The sequence below is a fragment of the Sminthopsis crassicaudata genome, chromosome 2, assembly GCF_048593235.1.
Source record: "Sminthopsis crassicaudata isolate SCR6 chromosome 2, ASM4859323v1, whole genome shotgun sequence".
Lineage (NCBI taxonomy): Eukaryota > Metazoa > Chordata > Mammalia > Dasyuromorphia > Dasyuridae > Sminthopsis > Sminthopsis crassicaudata.
The window spans coordinates 57185187-57206663 of record NC_133618.1 but is presented as its reverse complement, the minus strand read 5'-3'; the positions used below and the strand labels follow the sequence as shown (position 1 = coordinate 57206663).

General features: G+C 40.9%; 1 protein-coding gene across 1 annotated transcript in view; it reads right to left on the bottom strand.

Annotated features, from left to right (window-relative positions):
• Positions 1-21477, bottom strand: part of MBTPS1 (membrane bound transcription factor peptidase, site 1) — a 62331-nt gene that overhangs the window by 4118 nt on the left and 36736 nt on the right. The window contains exons 12-20 of the mRNA XM_074286354.1: positions 20580-20768; positions 19926-20098; positions 16993-17108; positions 15058-15214; positions 14172-14296; positions 10133-10210; positions 6697-6837; positions 4608-4739; positions 3991-4117 (exon numbers count right to left, since the gene is read on the bottom strand). Of these exons, the coding sequence (XP_074142455.1) occupies positions 3991-4117; positions 4608-4739; positions 6697-6837; positions 10133-10210; positions 14172-14296; positions 15058-15214; positions 16993-17108; positions 19926-20098; positions 20580-20768 (1238 nt within the window). The remainder of the gene's footprint in view (positions 1-3990; positions 4118-4607; positions 4740-6696; positions 6838-10132; positions 10211-14171; positions 14297-15057; positions 15215-16992; positions 17109-19925; positions 20099-20579; positions 20769-21477) is intronic.

The following is a 21477-nucleotide window of genomic DNA, read 5'->3' as shown; positions in this document are numbered from 1 at the left end:
CAACTAGCTCCCAATTTACCTAACCGTATTATTGTCTAGCTCACACCCCAGCCAACTTTTCCACTAGCAAAGCATGAAAGGACTTTGCCAAGTACTCTGCTAAAACTCAATGGCTGCTGAATCTACTAATCTAATAATCCTCTGTCAAGTGGGGATATTGCTCTACCTATCTCAAAAGGCTCTCATAAAGTTCCAATGAGAAATATGGTATATAAAAAAACCCTGCACATTAATCTAAGTTTTTACTTTTGTTGTTAACAAAAGACTAAGTTTTTTGAAAAAGTGGTTTTTTCTTGGTTCTCCTACTTCACTGAGCCCTAAAAGAAATGAAAGGTATTTCTGGGCTGGGCTAGCTGGCCTGAGAATAGATGACCACACTAATTACAATGTAATGTACAACTGAGTGGTAGTCAGAAAGATTACTGGCGATCTGTGTTCAAATATTTGCTCCATACTTATTTTTTATGTGACCTTGACAGTCTGAAGACTTCAAATGAAAATGTAGCAATTATCATCCTTGGCAAGGTTAAGTCAATGGTTGCTAAATTATTATTCTGTGAGTGGCACATGGAATCATCAGAAAGATCCAGGTTTTTAAATCTCAACTCAGATCCTCATTAGTGTGATCCTGAACAAGTCACTTATCTGCTCAGTGCCTCATTTTCTTTATCTGTAAAAAGTCAGGGGGTTGAATCTGTTGGTCCCTAAAGCCTTTTCTCCCTTTTTAGTCATGTGATTGAAATCCATCTGAAAACTAGCAATACTGCATGGATTTTCTGGAACCTGATTGGAGTGGTCTGACTGCAGATGTTGGCCCATTTTTAGCTTGATCATGTTGGACCTTTAGTAGGTTTGAATGCTACTAGAATGGATTACCGTGAAGCCAGAGGTGGTGTGCTTACTATATATGGACCTGACATGATATGAAGGTAAGAGCTAGTGCCTTGAAAGGCAAAGGAGCCAAAAAGATCTCAATAGGAGTTGGACTAATTCTAATAAGAATTCATTTAAAAAACCTAGTGGTGAAATAAAGGAGAAGGGGAAAATAAAATGGCTTTACAATTGTTCTTATAGAAAAGTTCCAGAAATTTTAATGATTTATGAGTTTAGAAGGAAGTAGCAGTATTGCTTCATGTCGACCATGTAGGAAAGCCTCATACTCCAGAATTCAGATCTGGAAAGACCCTCAAATCCCCTTTCACAGGAGAAAGGGCATCCAAGAAGGAAGCAGCAGCACAAAACCTTGAATTCGGATCCCAAGACCAGAGCTGTCTCCACTACACCACGAGGTCTTCTTGGTTCAGGTTATACATGAATGAGACAAGGGGTAGTATGGAGAGGAAAATGAGAATGTGCAACAGGATAGGATATTGAACTGGAAATGAAAACCGCCAAGTTATGAAAACTTTGGCCAAGAGAACAGCTGTTCTGAGGGGTAACATGGTTTTCAAATCTTTATAAATATTTGCTATCAAAAGTACCCTGACTAAACATTTAAATCACTGAGGAACAAAGTGTGGATTCCTGAATGGAGACCACAAGGCTGCTGAGTCCTGTACAGACGACATCTCTAAAAGACAGCAGGAGGATCCTCTGGGGTAAGCTACAGTAAGGCTACAAAACCAAGGTCTGGGTTTAAAGCAACTCCTGGGCCCAGAGAGGGAGGGGCCCGGCAGACCACGCTGCCCCACTCATTGGCCGCCAGCTGGCTTCTCTTTCAAGGCCACCATCAGGGAAGAACAAGCAGCAGGGGGCCTGCACAGAAGCAGGAGAGCCTCGTCTCCTGTGACAGCGCCAAGGTAGGTCTGAGGCATGGTCACGAAGCTGGAGGACCAGCCTCACTCCTTGCCAGCCATGCTTCTTGTGAGCACTCTCCAAGGCCAGCTAAAGGCACAGTTCCTTCCCTGAGTCACTCCTGGGTGATCTGGACCACACAGCCATCATGAGGCCCCACCCAAGGGCCCAGGGATTATCTGTGGGTACTGTGGAGCCCCAGTTACCTGTGTTCATCCTTCTAAGTCATTGGGAGTCCCTATAAGGTACCCAGGTAGGAGGTGGCCCTTTCCAAGGAGGTTGGGCTAAGGATAAAGGAAGAAGAGACAGAAGTTGTGAGGAGGGTAAGCTGGAGAGGAAAAGGGAAAGGCAGAGAAGGGAAGGGGCCTTAGTGAGGAGCCCCAGTGCACCTTCCAAGCAGGGCAGCAGGTGTCTGAAACGCCTTATGTCCAGGGCGAGGAGAAACAGGACCAAAGATGGGTGCATGTGCATGTGTATATGTGTGTGCACATACAGAACAGTCAGCTACACTGGAACAATATGCATCCCAATCACTTCTAAAGTTGTTCCCCCAGCTTTGTAATGACACACTCAAAGGCCCAGGGCAGTGCTCAGTGCCCGGCAGGGGGTGGTTTCCAAGAGGGAGCCGTGGGCTCAGCCCAGGCCCAATAACTCAAAGCACAAAGACAAGCTTTCCTTCACTTGTGGCCAGGCCTTCCCTGACCCCAGGACATCTGTACCTGTGCCCTCCTTCCAGATACTCCCCAAGCTCTGTTCCAACACAGCTCTATTTACTGTATCTGAAAGAACTTATTTTGGATTTTAAACATTAATTCACTACCTTTCAAACTCAACTGTCTTTTCTATCAAATCCACAAGATAAAATTCTTCTTATCTCAATTAATATTTGGCAACCTTTACATGTACCCCACCCCCACCCCCTGCCAGCTGAATATTCAGAATGTGCATCCAACTGTGAGGAAGAGAGCCAGGGCAGAGCTCAGGGTCTGACCCACATAATAGAGCCAAGGTCCAGAGCAGTTTCCACATCTATAAATGATACAAGATGGTCGGTCTCTAGTTGTCCAGCCTTAAAGCCAATGATCTAACATACTATGGACATCACTACTCACATGTGGTTTAACAAAGTGCTTTGTGTTTTCTCAAACTTCAATCTACCAAAGGAAGATGACTTTAAAATGGAAGCAGGCAGCATTGTTAAAGGGATGCTAACCGAATCACAAGTTTTAAAACATGCTATAACTAGATTTTTAAAAAAAAACTCTATGTCAAAAAAAATTTTTAAATGCAAGATAAAATTTATCTTGTGATTTTAATTTTTTTTATTATAAACTAAGTACCAACAAACAAGCTTCAATATAAACACAAAAAATAAAATTTTATATGAAAACCATAACTTTTGCTCAATACCATGTTAGCTTTTTCTGCTGTGCATTAAAGTTAATAACATAGCAACAGAACTGCATTGCCTGCTTGTGCCCCCTCTGAACTTTTTTTTCTAAGAGATCTATTTTCAAGAGTCAATATATCAGGACACTGACTTAAGTGAATTATGACACAAAATAATCAGAAACTAAGACTAAAAGAGAATGATTAAATGAGAATGCCTAAAATCCTCCTCACAGCTGCCAATTCTTAAATTTTACCAAATATCTTTCCTGCTCGAGAGGTTTCAATGACTCTCTATTACCTGAAAAATAAACTGCTCTGGTCCTTTCACAATCTGTCTCCAACCATCTTTCTGGTTCCATATTAGTACCAAATCTCCTCCCCGCTCAGCTCATTTCAGGGCATTTTCTGTCCCCCTTACATAATGTCCTCTCTTATATGCCTGTGCCTCTGCCAGAGCTTTCTGCCAACCCCTTCTGTCCCTGGACTTCACATTCACTCCATTTCACTTCTCACAATTCCTGTTTTCTGTCAGTGATCGCCTTAAATATTCCTTAAACAAGAGGTCCTTCCTTACCTTTTCCTTAAAATGGAAATGATTTTGTATTATTTGGCTCACAGTTTGTCTTTACTACTCAGCATGTTCATGCTGCCATCATGGTCCAAATAGAATGTATGGTCTTTAAGAACTTTTGTCTGCCTAGCAGAATACAGAATAAAAGCCCACTCTATACAAAGAGGAAGAATTTTAAATATCTGAAACAAACTCCAAAAAGTGAAGTGAAGTTCAATGGAAGAAACACGTACCTGGGGGCCGTTTCATTTAGAGGCTGGGGTTTGGCCCAAGACAGGTGAGGACAGGCAGGAAGAGCTCGAGGTTTTGGATCTCCTAAATGGGCCTCAAGTACTTTTGAATAACGATGCAGATGGTTTCCTGTGGGATGTACATACGCGTACACACACACACACACAATTATTGCTATTAAAATGAAAAGGCAAAAATATTTTTTTCCAGTTTTAAAAATCTGTATATTATTTCTACCATGTTTAACATATATTGGACTACTTCCCATCTAGGGGAAGATGTGGGGGAAGGGGACGGACGGGACTGGAATACAAGGTTCTGCAAAGGCTAATATTGAAGATTGTCCACACATATGTTTTAAAAAATAAAAAAAGCTTTAATTAAAAAAAAAATCTGTATATTGATGTAGAAGATACTATCATAACTAGGAAGCCTGTGGAACAAACTATAGAGATACCCATCATGACAGGTAGTTATTTTAAGCCTTGTTGAATACTTTACAATTAAGTGGATCAACTATGAGATCAACTTCATAAACTGGTCAAAATATCCACTGTGGAATCCCCAGCTAAGTCTAATCCAATTATCTTCCTTGGAGAAGCCACATAAATATACTCACCTTCCATCCTTTCTGGAAGAGCAGAACCTGCTCCATTTGGAGGGCGATGCCTATTTTCAGAATGGCTGAGACTTGGAGATATCACTCCGAAAGAAGTAAACTGAAGGAGAGAATCCAGAAGCCAAAAGCAATCTGTGGGTTAACAGTAAGAATTATGAAAATTGTTAAGGGGTTAGAAAAAAAAAAAAAAAAAGATATGAAAATTATTAAAAATATTAGAAATATGGGGATAAGAGAGAAAAATGCTAAGGAATATAGCAAAACATAATCTCTGCTCTCCTGATTGGAAATAATAAACCACAGAAAATAAACCACATTGGTCTAGACAAACAAAAACAATTCAAACACAAATGATGTAAATAGCAAAGCATACAAGACCCAAACATAGACATAAACACAAGTACTGGATGTTCATTTTAAGAAAAGTCACTTGTGCACTGATGCACAGACACAAAGAACCATCTGAAGATTAGCTTTTGGGTGCCATTCCAAAGTGAACTTTGCCTTTACCATCAAGACCCTTTTCAGGTGACAATTACCTTTTTATTTAGAGAATATTTACTATGACTAAAATACACATTTGGAAACAGGGAATATGACAAGTCAAATCCAAGTCAGTTCAAGTGAGAAGAAAACATTCATCAGCTTCTTGGAAGTTTGTCCCAAGCTACTACCACCAGCATGCTTTTGTACCGTGACTACTTTTAACATCCATCCACCTTCCTTCTTCATTCTGTTTGACTTTTTAAAATTACAGGCCATGCAATGGAAAATGTTTGGGAAAAACTACTGATTCTCTCCAGATAGAAGCTCTTCAGAGCTCTTTTCCTATGTACTACCAGCTAGTGTAAAGTTGTATGACAGAAAAGGGTCTTTAAAAACCCTTGTTTTAATCAGAGAAAAGTTTAATTTCTCTAGAAAGTAAAGGAGCTCTACTGTAACTGTGCCTATAATTACTACTTCCATCCATTCTCTTTTTATCTGTTCATTTCCAAGAACTGTGAATAACTGGCTTTGACCTCAAGTATGTCAGAAAAATAGGGAAGACCACCAATGCTTTTCTCTTCTTAAAGAGTATTTGTGATCATGTGCTCACAGGATTCAAGAGGGCCCAAAATGAGCTTGTAAAAATTTCAGCGAAGCACAATCTTCTCAGGCATCTAAATTTTTTTAGAAATTCTTTCAGGGGATCTCAATTTCTGAAGAAATAAGAAATTAATCTTTTAATCCAAGTGTCACTTTCACTCCCACTTCTGCTTTTTAAAACAGTCCAGTCTCTTTAGAGATTCCTATTCATGTCAAACATATTCAATCACATTAAGACTGCTGCTATGCCAGAGGTGAGACAGATTTTATTTATGCTTCATAATACAAGTCAAAAAGGAAGGTGTTTTCTTTTTTTCCTTTGGATGCTTTTTGTTTAATGTTGAGAATGTTTACCTTGATGTTTACCTTCTGTACTTGTAAAAACTATTTTTGGACAGGAACAAAAGTGAGCATGGTGTAAACCTCTTTTCCGGTGACCAAGAGTGAACCAAAAGCCTTGAATTTTAATATTTATATAGTAGTAGAGAGCAATTTTCTCACAATTCTATGCTAGTCAGCAGGGCAAACATGACCATCACTTTCTACAGAGATGTTAATTATCTGCCTCAAAGCCACAAAGTGTCCCAGTCCCAGCTTGAACCCATGCCTCCTGGCTCCCACTTCAAGAGACCTGCCTGCCCAATGCTCTGCCTATCCCACAAGATGCCATGGCACAGGGGCCATCCTATCTCCTCGGGCTATGTGAGAACAGAACATGCCTACAAAATGAGGGGAAAAATGAGTCTGCCCCCAGCCTCCTGAGGGCAGCTTCTCCAGAGCTTTTGGAAGAGCAGGATCAGGGGAGTGGGTGTCTGCAGGCCGTGCCACCAAAGGTCCATTCTTCCCCGAAGGACACCTGAGATAATATGGGGTGTGGAGGTCCGAGGTGACCCATGAGAAGTCAAGGGAAGGTTTGCCAGGCTCCCTCTGGGGGGTAGGTTCCACCGGGACACCAAAGTCACTAAATTCCAATGTCTTTCAGGGACCATAAAGCAGCTCTCACCCTTTTGTCGATGACTATCATCTAAGCAGTTAGAGTCTCCATAAAGAACTATGCGACCTCCACTCTCCGAAGGGATCTGATAAAGTCCCAAAATAGGGACATTTTCAACAACTGCTGTCTCCTGCTTTAAAACCTCCAGACCTGAGGCAATAAGGAAAAAACAGTAATTTAGCAGAGTCAAAAAAAGCAAAAAATAAAGACAATGAGGATGTTAATAAGCATTTTTGTAAGGAAATGAATTCTTTTGTAATTGCTACTTGTCACTTAAGAGCTCATTTATATTGGGAATGTCACAGAAAAATCTGATATGCAAAGAGACCTGAACTGAATTTCAGCAAAAAAAGTTAGTGCCTCTAGTAGCAAGGAATTTTAAATTTATACTGACTTCTTTTCCTTTAAATTGATGGTGGGGATTTGATTCCTAACTAAGACTCACCTACTTTTACTGGCTAAAAAGACCTTGATACTGTCCTTTTGTGTGCTGCCAATGGATTTATTAGTAGCAATTTAGATGATTTAAAATTATAACCCAATCTAAAAAAAATACTGCCACCCACCATAAATCTGGACACCACTGTCACAGGGTACCAAAATCTAATAAAATTCACTTGCTGATTGGCTGAGCCCGGGTTGAGGGAGAGGCAACACTCAGAACGGGACATAGGCCCTGCCACCTCTGACCTGCCAGTCTAGGGTGCACTATCCATCTTGGCAATCCAACAGGAGCAAGTGTTCCTATTCTATCAACCCCTCAAAAAGGAAGTCACTCATCCTCCAATGACACAGCTTATGAGGGCCCCAGGCCCACAAAGGCTAAACTTCAGGAGTGGCTGCGCCACACAATTTGTTCTACATTTTAAGCACCTCTCCTAGTGGCCATTCAGTTGGGGGGTCGGGGTGAGGGAGAACCACACCTGCCTCACCACACTCATTGGTCCCCACTCCCCTCCCCTGCCACATCCATCACATGTGCCCCAGCCTCCCTCAGGCCTTTTCTGGAGTCTACTTGTCTTCAACACAGCTACCAAGCCCCAAATCATCTTCATCAGAACATTACCATAGGACCAAACCCAGTCTCTGGGCATTCAGAGGCTTTGGAATGAGTATTCTCTTTCTCTCTTCCCAACCCCCTTACACATCCCTGCCTGCCACATGCTCTGCTCCATGGGCCTACCATGCTGAATCACATTTGCTATTGCTTACATGGGATACATCATCTCCCATTTCTATAACTTTGTGACTCTTCCTTAAATTTGGAATGTTCTCTTACTTCATCTTCCCTTCTCAAAATCCCTTCTTTCCTTCAAAACTCTACTCAAGGTATATTTTCTTCTACCAAAAATATTTAAATGTGCAGATGTCTCCTATAGACAGTAAACTATTTGAGTGTGGGATTATTTCATTTTTATCTTTGCAACGTCATTTGTGCATAGAACACAGCAGGCACTTAATAAATGTAGACAGAAGCTACTGTTTTTGTATCTTGAAGTGACTATCATTGACAGCAAGGTGACAGGTTTTTAAGTCCAAAGCCTTTCATCAATATTAACAATTTAAGTAAGCACTTGCATGTCGTGAAGAGTAATTCACTTGAATCCCTACTCTGTTCCAATCAGTACTCATCAATTTGACAGTATCATATCAGAGTTGTGAGCTGCAGATTCCAAGTTCATTCGCTTAACTATAACAAGTTAACTAAAAGCCTTCCACCCTTGTTTTGTCTTGTGATAGTGACCAAAAATAGAAACATATTTCCCATTCTCTGTAAGATTTTCTTGATCATATAAGGTTCCTTACTATCTTAAAGAACTCACTACTCCTAACCTGTAAGATGCTTGCAAGAAATATGGAGTCAGGGGCAGCTAGGTGGTGCAATGGATAGAGCACCAGCCCTGAAGTCAGGAGGACCTGAGTTCAAATCTGCCCTCAGAAAGTTAACACTTCCTGGGAGGGAGGTAAGGAAGGAAGGAAGGAAGGAAGGAAGGAAGGAAGGAAGGAAGGAAGGAAGGAAGGAAGGAAGGAAGGAAGGAAGGAAGGAAGGAAGGAAGGAAGGAAGGAAGGAAGGAAGGAAGGAAGGAAGGAAGGAAGGAAGGAAGGAAGGAAGGAAGGAAGGGAGGGAGGGAGGGAGGGAGGGAGGGAGGGAGGGAGGGAGGGAGGGAGGGAGGGAGGGAGAGAAGGAAGGAAGGAAGGAAGGAAGGAAGGAAGGAAGGAAGGAAGGAAGGAAGGAAGGAAGGAAGGAAGGAAGGAAGGGAGGGAGGGAGGGAGGGAGGGAGGGAGGGAGGGAGGGAGGGAGAGAAGGAAGGAAGGAAGGGAGGGAGGGAGGAAGGGAGGGAGGGAGGAAGGAAGGAAGGGAGGGAGGAAGGGAGGAAGGAAGAGAAGAAGAGAGGGAGGAAGGGAGGGAGGGAGGGAGGAAGGGAGGGAGGGAGGGAGGGAGGGAGGGACGGACAGACATTAGGGGAGAATACAGCAAGCACCTAATAAATACTTGCTGGTGTTTTTTTTTTCCTGGAAGAAGTATTAGCTATTGTTTTAGTGTATTGAAAAATGACTAATATTAACAGCAAGATAACAGATTTTCATCATTACTAGCAATTTAAGTAAAACACCTGAAACAGAGAGGTGGAGTCTTATTCAATAGCCAGGAGACAGGTGTCGCTGGGTTGAAGAGAAGGTGTTGGGGAGTAAGATATAAGAAGAACAGAAAGGCAGAAGGGGCAGGTCATAAAGGTCTCTGGATGCCAAGCAATAGGGGGGCCAACAAAGGTGCTCAGTAGAGGGGTGACATCACCCATCTGTGGTCTGGCTGACTGTAGGGTAGAGTGGAGTGGGGAGAGGCTTGAGGCAGGCTGCCCCCGTAACAGGATCTGCAGCAGGGCCAGTCTGGGCTCACAAGGGCTTGCATCCTGGCTCTCTATCCTTAGGTTTTTGGGCCTTTTCCTCTACTCTGCCTCCCAAGAGATCAGCCAGCCTTCCCATCTATGTGGAGCTGAATCCTTGTGTGCTGTCTTTTCACACAGGAGGAAACTGAGGCCCAGAGAAATTGTGAGATTTGTTCCACAGCTAAAGACCGCCAAAGCAGGATTCACACACAGCCCAAATCCCAATCCCAGGCCTTTCTCTACTGAACCAAACTCCTCCCTTTATCCCTCATCTCCTCTAAGTGTTTGACCACTGATTCTGCATCTGAGGTGACCATACAATATTTGGGATGTGCTGGCTTATTCTCCATATATTTTCAGATGCAAGCTCCAGGAAGGGAAGGACAGGGAGGAATTCCTTACAGCATGTAGCCCAGGACACTGCATCTCATTTATACCCATTGTAGGGACTTAAAAATAATTGGTGAATGGATGAAAGAATGAAGAAGTGAATGCATTAAAAAACAAAACAAAACAAAAAAAAACAAAAACAAAAACCAATAAATAGCATCCTCTACCTTGGTCCTTGAAGGTCTGTGTGATCACAATGCCATCTTCTGGGAACTTGGCAATACTGCACCCTGATGCATAATACACTGAAAAACAATTGATAGATTTTTTGAAAGAACATCATAAATGACTTTTTTAAACAAATAATTAATCCAATTAGAGACCAAAAAGGACCAGAAACCAAAATGTCATCATTTCTATAACCAATATGAAACATAAAAAAGTAAAAGAATTTAAAAGTTTTGCATAATTAAAAGTATAAATTATACTGTTATTGTGTTTATTTCTTTTTGGGAAATCTTATATAATAATTTCTGAAATATACTATTAAATTATAATTATTAAAATATTATTAATTTTTAAATAATTAACTATTAAAATGATTTTTAATGCAAATAAAATTATAGTGATTATTTCATTTATCTCAGAATTTATGTGCAACTCCCCCCTGCCCCGAATTATCCATTAATATATCTTATGAATCAGAAATGTGAATTACTTTATAGAGGTACAAAATCTAAAATAGAAAGAATGTCCTCTCAATTTTCATACATGTTTTCCCCAGTAACCACAGAGTCCCCAAAATTCTGTCCTGTTCCCTCTTCTCTCCTCTCTCAGACTTCACTTGGTGATCTCATCAGCTCTCATGGATTCTTTGATCATCTATCTCTATGCAGACTCTCTGTGTCTAAGTTTATTTCTTTCCTGATCTCCAGGCTCACATCTCTAACAGGATGTCTCATAGACTCCTGAAATTCAACATGGCCAAAACAGAATTCATCCTTCTTTTCCCCAAGCCCTCCTCTGTCCCTATTCTTGCTGCAGGAATCATCACGGTGCCAATCACCCAGGTTTAAAAACTGGCCGTTATTCTCCACTCTGACCTCTCTTTCCCCATATTCAGTCAATTCTACCTCAAAACCACCCCTCATTTAGAACCCTTTCTCTCCTCTGATACTGTCACCCACCCTGTTGCAAGACCTCATCGCCTCACAGCTGGAATCCAGCTAAAGCCTAAGGCCTCTGGGCTGAAGCTTCCCCCACTCCAGGCTGTGCTCCCCTCAAGCAACCCAAAAGATCTAAAAGCATAGATCTGACCATGTCCCTCTTTCCCTCTCATCTTCCACTAACATCACATCCAGAATCCAAAATAAAAATTCTGTTTGGCTTAGAAAGTCCTTGATAACTGACTCTCTTATCTTCACAGTATTCTTCCACCTTGTTTCTCTCCAGGTACTCCACAGTGCATGACTGATTCTTCTACCTTGCTTCTCTCCAGGAACTTCACAATGCAGTGACTCTTGATTCTTCCACCTTGTTTCTCTCCAGGCACTCCACAGTGCATGACTGATTCTTCTACCTTGTTTCTCTCCAGGAACTTCACAATGCAGTGACTCTGATTCTTCCACCTTGTTTCTCTCCAGGTACTTCACAGTGCATGACTGATTCTTCTACCTTGTTTCTCTCCAGGAACTCTACAACGCAGTGACTGATTCTTCCACCTTGTTTCTCTCCAGGAACTCCACAATGTGGTGACTGATTCTTCCACCTTGTTTATCTCCAGGTACTCCATAACGCAGTGACTCTGGCCTCTTTGCTGTTCCTTGGATAAGATATTTCCAACTTTGAGAATTTCCTCTGAATTTTTTCCCCCTACTTCCACTTCATGGCCTTCCTGCCTCTGAGGCTTCCAAGCCAGTCATAGCCAACAACACTATACTACATGCTTGGGACACAAAAAGAGGTAAAAACAGCCCCTGTCCTCAAGGAGCTCAAAATCTAATGGAGGAAACGATGAATATGTACAAATAAGAGAGGATAAACAGTAAATAATTAAAAGAGACTAAGAGGAATTGGGAAAGTCCTCTATGGGAGATGATGTTTTAGTTGGGATTTAAAGGAAACCAGTAGGTAGAGATGAGGAGGAGGAGGGACAGCCAGGTAAAATGTCCAAATCACCAAAGAGCTGGGAATATCTTGCTCATGAAAGAATTAGGAGACCAGTGCCACTGGTTCAGCAGGCATGATGATGAGGACCTACCTCAGAGTAAAAACAGTTCAGAGGAAAGAAAGTAATTTATTTGAGAGGGTTTTTTGAGTTTATTTATTAATCTGCAAAGGTGAAATCAGCAAACAGGTCCCGACAATGGACTGGATGAAGGGGAGAGGAAGAGAGGATATGAAGGGCCATAAGGACATACAGGTTATATCTAAAATGTGCAAGCCTGGGAGCCTTGGAAGGATGGTGTTGCCTCAACACTAACGGGAAAGTCAGGAAGGGGGAAGATTTCAGGGGAAAGATGAATTCAGCCTTAGATATGTTGAGTTTCAGATGTCTACTGGACACCCAATTCTGAATGTAGAAGTCTGAAAAACATCTGGAGGGGTGAGATCTGAGGCTAGCAGAAAGGTGGGGAGGAAAGGCAGAGGGGAGAATCACTCATTCAGCAATTAGGACAACAGTTAAATCTAAGGAGAGCATGACGTCCCTGGGTGAAGAAGCAGAGAGGGAGAAGGAAAGCCTGCCTCCCCCAAGGGGTCAGCGCCCTCCTGCTGACAACTTCTAGTCCTGTTTGCAGGCAGTGGCCTTCAGGCTCTCTGGGGGAGTTCAGCCCAGCCCACACCCAGAAGGCTCTGCTGACTGACCAAGTATCATTGCTGCCCCTCCTCAGCTCAGCCACCTGTCCTGGAGGGCCAGGACTCAAGGCAGCTCTTCTCTGAGGAGGCAGGGACGGCTGTGAGTCCCAGCCACTCTCTCCTCTGGCCCTCTTCCTCTCTGGGGCCAAGAAGACCTCCTCCCCTCCCCCCTGCCTCTGTGAGACAGCCTTTCAAACTCTCCCCACATCTCCTAAGCAGCTTTGCTCAATGGGGGGCCTGAAGGTGGAGTCGAACCCCCCCCCCCTTTTGGGACGCCAGAAGCCTGGGATAGCAGGGGCCTTCTTGGACGAGGATCTCACCATGCTCCTGGTATGGCTGTCAAGCTAAAAAGATTTAGGAAGGATTCTGGCAAAGGCCTCTCTACAGAACTGCTCAAGTCAGGAAACATTTCCTTAAAAGGATATTGGCCACCAAGTGATGAACATCTTGGTCACACCAATTTATGAAACTATCATATCTAAATATGAGAGGACTATGATCTCTGAATGTAGATGTGCTCACACTGATGAAATCATGGAGTGCAAGATTCAGAGGAGGAAGGAACCTTCAATTCAAGAGAAATCCATTTGCAGATGAAGAAACTGAGACCCAAAGATAAAGTGCCTTGTGTAGTCATATAACAGTAAGAACTCAGGACCTTGGACTCCAAGTCTTTTCCACAAAAGGCTGAGGGGAAACCAATAAAAAAGATAAAACGAAATGCTCTGGAGTTCTTTTTTAAAATTCTTACTACTAACATTTTTTCATAAATTTTAGACACTTACAATTTGCCGAATGCTTGATGTCTTGGGGAGGGGGAAAAACACAGTTTCACAGAAGTGAATGCTGAAAGCCACCTTTGCATGTATTTGGAAAGATCTGAGATTTATAATTTTGAGAGCAACTACCATGAAAAGAATTTTGTGATTCAGGTATATTCCAAATTGTTTAGGAGATCTCCAAATAGCTGGTCAATTCAAAGCAACAGTTTAAGGGAGGGCAAAAGAGAACTGCTTATTGATACAGACACTAACCAGTAAAACCTACATAGCATTAACTTGGAAACTTTTCAGTGGTCCCCTCAGTAGACTCTATTGTACTTAGACATCATGTTTATATCTGAAAATAATCACATCATGGATATCAGATCATTGATATCACATTTATTCAATTCTTATTCTTTTTTTTTTTTTTTTCTTCTTTTTCTGAGGCTGGAGTTAAGTGACTTGCCCAGGGTCACAAGGCTAGGAAGTGTTAAGTGTCTGAGACCAGATTTGAACTGGGGTCCTCCTGCATTCAGGGCTGGTGCTCTATCCACTGTGCCACCTAGCTGCCCCTCAATTCTTATTCTTTATGAACTAACACTCCCCATTCTAAAGCAAAGCAAAACAAAACAAAACAAAGCCTTACTGTCATGGTTGGCCAAGGTAAAATCCCCTTCATACAGGCCATCACTGAACCCCATGCCCCAGACAGAAAGAAGTTCATTTAAAGCTGGAATATTAGCTCCTCCCGTATCGGGCATCCACCACTGTCTGTAAAGGTAAGAAGGCACAATCCATCATTATATAGAGAACTCAAAATACTCTTGCCTGCATTTGTTCACTTCTTTATAGAAATGATTTTCTCCTGTCCCAAATTCAAAACATACAAAATCAACCAATAAAGAATTCAACCAAAACTAGTTGCAAAAACATAAACCTTTGATGAAAATGTAATTGAATGTTGAGTATATAAAAGTAAAACTTTCATTGGACATTTTTAATTTTCTAAGTATACTTAGCCTAGAAAGAAAAATGGAAATTTGCTAGAAAGATACAGCCGTCATGTGCTTGATATATTTAAAAAAAAAAAAAAAACAGAATGTAAAAATCCAGAATCAGAAAAGAGGTAAATAAGGAAGTTATTCTGTATGTTACATAAGGTATGTAATTACAAATGAATGTACTATAGTAGGGACTCTTTGAAAATTTTACAAGTCATGAACCAATTGAGAGAAACAGGAACAGACAAATTGAGAAATGTTAGAAATCAGCAAATGATCAATTAGAAATGATGACAAAGCATCTCTATGAGTACTGCTTTTAAAAACTTCAGAAAAATTAACCTGAAATGTTACACTAAAGAAGACACAAAAGTCGGCACATTTGTAACTATCTTTGCTAAAGAAGAGTCCCTAAAAGAGTCCATCAACAGCATGAAAAATTGCTTCTCTATAATTATTAATAAACTCTCCCAAGTTAAAACAAATGCCAAGTGTCAAGCCTGCTTTCCAAGTGCCACCTCACAGCAATACCTTGTATTTTCATCATAAAATTTGACTTTTCTCATCACTGATGTGTTGTACCAGTCACTGAACACTATAAGTGAAAGACCATTGTCAACATCCCTCCTCAGTTTGCTGATTTCCTCTGGGAAGTATTCTTCTTCACTGTCCACCATCAGCAGCGTCCCTGAATAAACAACATTTTCACATTTTCAAATCAGAGCAGAATTTAAAAACCCCTTGAGGACAAAGACTATTTTTATTTCTATCTTTGGATACACTAATTCTAGCACAATGCCTTGCACATATTCTGCATTTAGTAAATGTTGGTAGAATGTTGAATTATCCCAGGATGCAACAGTTTCAGAAACATAATACTTAACAGGTCCAAACTCCCAGTTTATTTATAGTTCTCATTTTTTCTGCTCATCTCTCTGCTTAAGCAACTTTAAGAAGGAAAATAAGAGGATCAAAAAAAAAATTTTTTTTTTTAAACATTTTTGAAGAATGGTTCAATGAATACTCTGTTACAAAAGAACAAGTTGTGGTACAGTCTAGTTGAAGTAGTGGACAAGCAGCTGTGTAGGGTCATAAAGGGTTATGAACTTAACAGTAACAATCAGCCTTCCAACAAACATTTATTAAATGCTGTGCCAGGCTAGACACAGTGGGGATAGGGGTGAGGTGGTTCTGGAAATTCCAAGAAGTGGAGCTTGGAAGAGAGATTATCCCAAGTATTGGGAAGAAGCCTATGAAAAAACATTAGAGATAATGGAGCACTGTGGATGAGAATATTAATTCAAGTCAATATGGCTTAGAATTTGTGGTCAAAGTAATGGAAAGGCAGGAAAGAGGCAAGTTGTAAAAATCAAATAAACAATTTTATATTTTATACCAGAGATAATGGGGAGCCACTGGAGGTTACTGAGCATGTTCAGACCTGCACTTCAGCAATGAGTGGAAGAACAATTGTGTTGAAAGAGCCGTGAGGCAGACCACCTTGAAGGCTTCAACAGATCAGGCAAGAAATGATGCAAGTCTGACTGGGATGAGGATTGTGTGTGAGTAGAGAGAAGGGGGTATACATAAGAGATGTGGAGGAAAAAATTGGCAAGACTGAACTGAGTGCATATACAGGGTGAGAATAAAAGGTCAAGGATGGTACTAATGATGCAAATCTGGGTAAGTGAGAATGATGGTGCTCTAAGAACAGAGAAGTTCAGAAAAGGGTTCTGGAGAAAAGAGAATGGGTTTTGTCTTGGATGTAAAAGTTCAAAAGTATTTCACAGGGCATCTAGTTCAAACACTGCATCAAATGCAGTCAATGAGGAAGACTGGCACTAGGACTAGACATAGACTAGGTCTGGAGAGAAAGGTCTGAGAATCATCTATATAGACAGTAACTCTGAACTGAAGAGAGAATGGATGTAGCGAAAAGACAGAAGGCTCATGACAGAGCCCTAGAGGGCCCGTTGGCTGGGAGCTTCCATTCAAAGGAGCAGTCAAGACAGGTAGGAGAACCAAGAGAGAAGCATGCTGCTACAATCCAGAAAGCAGAAAGGATGCAGGAGATCAGAGAGTGTTGAAGTTTACAGTGAGTCAAGGAGGAAGATGGAGAAAAACTCACTGGGTTTGGCAATTAAGAGATCATGGGAATTCTGGAGGACAAACCTGGCCACAGTCCACAGATGGCTACTGATTAATCACATGCAAGAACTTTCATTTTTTTTAACTTGCCATTTCTTCACTGACAGTATGACCTGCATAAGGGGAAATAATGAAACCTGTACCACCTATCTCTCAGAGGTGTGTTGTTAGGGGGCAAGTGAGATAATTCATTTAAGCATCATGTATGAATTATCATATTCTGCTTTTAGTTTACCTATTTTAACTCTTTAAGAAATTTAATAAACTTTAAAATGAGGCAGAATGAAAATGAGAACAAAAAGATTTGTTCATTCTCACCATACTGACTGGCATCAAAACATGTGAAGGGTGAGCCGAGAACTTCTACAAAGTAACCCATACTTCTCAGATGCTGGTACATGTCCCTGAAGTTGGTGTGTATGTGGTCCCCATTCCTACAGAAAATAAAGCAACAGCCTTTGATCAAACCATCCATAGAGAATCAAATAACCATCATCCATCATGGGCTTTACTATAAATATAACTGCCTCTCACAAGGCAATCGATTCTATTTTGACATAGCTTTGATAGTCCAGGAGATCTTTGTAAAATGTGCCTCCTCTAATTCTCCCCCCTCCCACCAAGGAGCCAAATGGAACAAACCTATGACAATACTTCAAATATCTGAAGTCAGAGACCATGTCCCCTCTCTAAGTCTCCTTACAATGCTATTCCTCTGGGCTAGACACAGAAGATTAACAGAAAAGTGTGATTCCAAAAACTGGGCTTCCAGGACCTTCTGAAGCAGACAAAGCCTGGCCACCCGGCATGATGCGGGAAGTGATGAAAAACTCCAACCCGCCCCTACCCATGCCTTGAAAATCAATCTCTGCAGACATACAGAAACACCAACTAATATATATGCCTGTGTCTGCAGATACCCCTAAGGTGACTAGTGGAAGCCATGCAGATTTCTGGGAAGAGCTACAGAGAAGGAAGAAATGGGCTGCAATCTAAATCATGATCTTACAGATCCATGAGAACACTAAGGCATTAAAATACAGGATAACTATGTTATATATTAACATATTATGTATTATTTTATTATAATATTATGATGAAACACAAGGAGAATACAACACCCAGAGATTTCAGTTTCTATCCCTTTCCTTGGAAAACCTGAAGGGAGGCAGGAGAAGTGAGAGGAATGATAGAGACCAAATGGAGAACCAAATGAGAAAACCTACAAAGAGCATTGTAACCAACCTAATAAGTACTATATAAATGCAAGTTACTATTAATTTTTTTTTTCTGAGGCCCAGAGTCATACAGCTAGGAAGTGTTAAGTGTCTGAGGCCAAATTTGAACTCAAGTCCTCCTGACCCAAGTCAGTTTTCAGGGCTGGTGCTCTATCCAATGCACCAGCTAGCTGTTCCTACAAGTTATTATTAGTAATAGTCAATACACATTTACTAAATGCTTGTACTAACTGGGGGGAGAAAGGGGAGAAGATGGGAGGCTTGGGGGAGAAGGAAACACAAACAAGATATTTTAAAGAGCTTAAATCTTACTGAGGGAAGACAACCCAAAAGAATCCTGAAAAGGCAGGAAGCACCAGGTATAGGGTGAAGCAGAGCTGGCCAGCCTGAGCACCCTTTTGAAGGGGAGGGCCCGGGGGGAGCTCTGCTCAGACTCCATTCCCAGGCCCCAGGATAGAACACATTAGAGCTGTCACTATCAAATAACGTCGGATCAAAGGTTTCCAAATGCCCTCAGCAAAGGGAAGAGCAGCAGCTTCCTCAGCCTCTCCAGCCCATAATTTCTCCTCTCCTTAACCATACCCCGATTCAGGGAATGGCTACAAAGCCGCCCTTTGCAGAAAAGACCAATACCTCAGCTAAGGCACAGATTTCCTAAGACTGCAAAGCAAGAAAACCAAATAATCCACAGGAGAGGAACAGCTGTGGTGAAGGAAGCTCCAAATTCCAGAAACCTTCAGTGTGTCTGACTTAGAAACTTACTTATATTAGGAATACTTTTTTTTGGGGGGGGTTGACAATTACGAATACTAGGATTAAAAAAACAAAAACCAAACTAGAAGCATACTATCAAAACTCTCTGAAAATGAGATCTTTATTAATCAGCTCAAGGATAGTAGGTCATAATCTTTCCATCTAGATAGATGGAATTGCATTTAAAGTTAATTTGCCATTAAAATGACGACTACATTTCGGCATTCTTCTTTCTTTGAAAACAGGGAGGTATCATTTATAATCTGTCATCAAGAGAGAAAAATAGAAACCAAAGCAGTTTTCAACCTGTTATATGAAAGTCTAAAGTTCTTCAGTCCCTTTTTGTGTTTATGAGAAAAATCAAGGTTTATTTTTGGACAGCTAAGTCACCAACATCATTAAATCATTATTTAGTAAACATCTAAGAAAAACCTGGCCACCCTGCTCTGATCACCCATGCTCCATTCTTCTCTGCTCTCAAAGAGCAACAAAGGGGTAAGATTGTGCTTGTGGGGATACCACCTGAAGTCTCCATAATCAAACCAAGGTCCTACTTATTGATAACTGGACTTGTGTGTTCTCTCTTGTTTAAAGAACTTTTTTTTTTTTTTTTAAAAAGCAAACGCTTAGTAAGCTAAAAAATTTAAAAAAAAAATCATTAAAACTGATATCAGAATTACCAATGGGACACAAATTTATATTTGCTGATTTCTGGGGACATTAATATGAAATTCACTGTATATACTCAGAGATCTTCTGTCATTCAGAATCTTTTGTTTCTCAAACTGAAATGTTTTCTAACAAAATACACGTATTCTCTCTGCCTTCTCTCTCCCTTGTTTCTTTTCTTCACTCTCCTTTCTATCTCCCTCCCTTCTCTCTCCTTTCCTTTTCCTTCTTTCTCTGTCTGCATGTCTTTTTCCTAATTTTTTGCTTTGAAAGAAGAGTTGCAGGTTGATGATAGATATTCATCTAAATTGCATGAGTACATTTTAAGTGGCAGAAAATAACACCAATTTGCCTCTCCTACTGTCAGCCGAGGATTCCACTTTCACAACAGCACAAGTGCTAACAAAAGAAATTTTATCTATGATCGCGGGTGACGCCTCCTATCCCCCAATATATGTCAGTCCCAGCCACAGGGATAACCCAGAAATGTCACCTCCTAAAATCAGAGTAGCAACTACTGAAAATAACACTTATTACAAGTCTGGAGTCACCAAGACACTCAATCTGTACTTCCACTTGGCAGATGCCTACCAATCCAAGGGGTCATTTTTCATTCTCAAATTATCCCTGGGGAAGTATCCTGGTGGATATCGAAGATTGTGATACTGATCCCAGAGGACTCTCTTGCTTCTAGGAGGAGTAGGAATGATCTTCACCTTAATTGGGAGCTTCACAGTTGATGTCTGTTCTGCACCATTTTTAGACTGAAAAGAGAAAGAAGCCTAAGACAGCCTTTTCCGAGAAGAGAATGAAACTTTACTAGTTATGACAGTTATAACTTAATGGAATCTCACTGTGATTTTCCAATTCAACCCCAAAATTTTGAAGACAGTTTTCAAACCACCTTGGGTCAACTGCTCTAGTCAATTCAATGAAAAACACTTTTGCATTTGGGGCTGCTTGACGTTTATGTTTAATTTAACATATCTGTAGTCCCATCATCATTAGAGATAAGCTGAAATAAGGCAGCTTACCACTTGTCAATTTACTTTTCTAAAGCTATGGAAAATTTTCTAGAGCTCTAGAAACTTCAAATCTGAAATGCTACGGCCTACAAACCTAGTTATGTCTATTCCATTTCAAATCTACCACTTAAACACAAGCCTGTCTTGCCACTTTCAATCAGAAAAATATAAAAAACCCAAGAGGGATAAGTAGTGAAATATTTAAGTGTCCAAAACTTACTTCATTGTCTGCAGGAGAGGATACTGTGATCATGACGTGACCCTGGGCAATGCCTTCCCAGGAGGCTGCTTTCTTTGTTACAGAAATCGAGATGGCCAGATACCCCGACCAGGGCCACAGCACTGAGGAGTAGGCGAAGGCAACTTCAATATTATCCCCATTCTGTGGTAAATAGGGCTGCCAATCGGGCTGGAGACACAAGAAAAAGAAGACTGGTTAAGGAGATATTCCAACATTTATACAGAGATGGATGAAATGAACTCAAATTCCTAATCTAACTAAAAAAATCCATTCTCAGATTTTTCTACTTTTGGGGGGAAGAAGAGAAGACAGAGAGGAAAATGTTACTTTTTAAAAATTAAGAGAAACTGAAAATTGGTGACACAGGATCTATTCCTATAGGAGCTGGTGACAATCTCATACTGTGAAACAGCTCATGGTCCCAGCAGTGTCATATGACACACTCCCAACTAGAAAGGTCTCAAGCTGGCTACCTTCAGATAGCAAAGGGAAAAATTCTTCAAGAGATAAAGAACTACTCTATTTTTTTTTTCTAAAGAGGAGAGGGGAAGCTCCAATTGTTTAAGAATGAAGAAAATAAGGATTTATCAAGAGTTTACTCTGTTATTATGAATCTTCTAGTCTAGTAACCCTCTCAAAAAAATAAAGTCTGGCATGAGCTAATTCTTAGGAAAAAAAAAAGGGAAAGAACGCCATTCAACTATGTGCCAGAAACCTTGTGAAAAACTTTACCAATAGTCTCTCAGTTGCTCCTCACAACAACCCTGGAAGGTAGGAAGCTGAGGCAATCAGCATTTAAGTGATTCATCGAAGGTCACACAACAAGTAAGTGTGTGAGACTTGATCTGCACTTAGATCTCCCTGACTTCAGGACTAC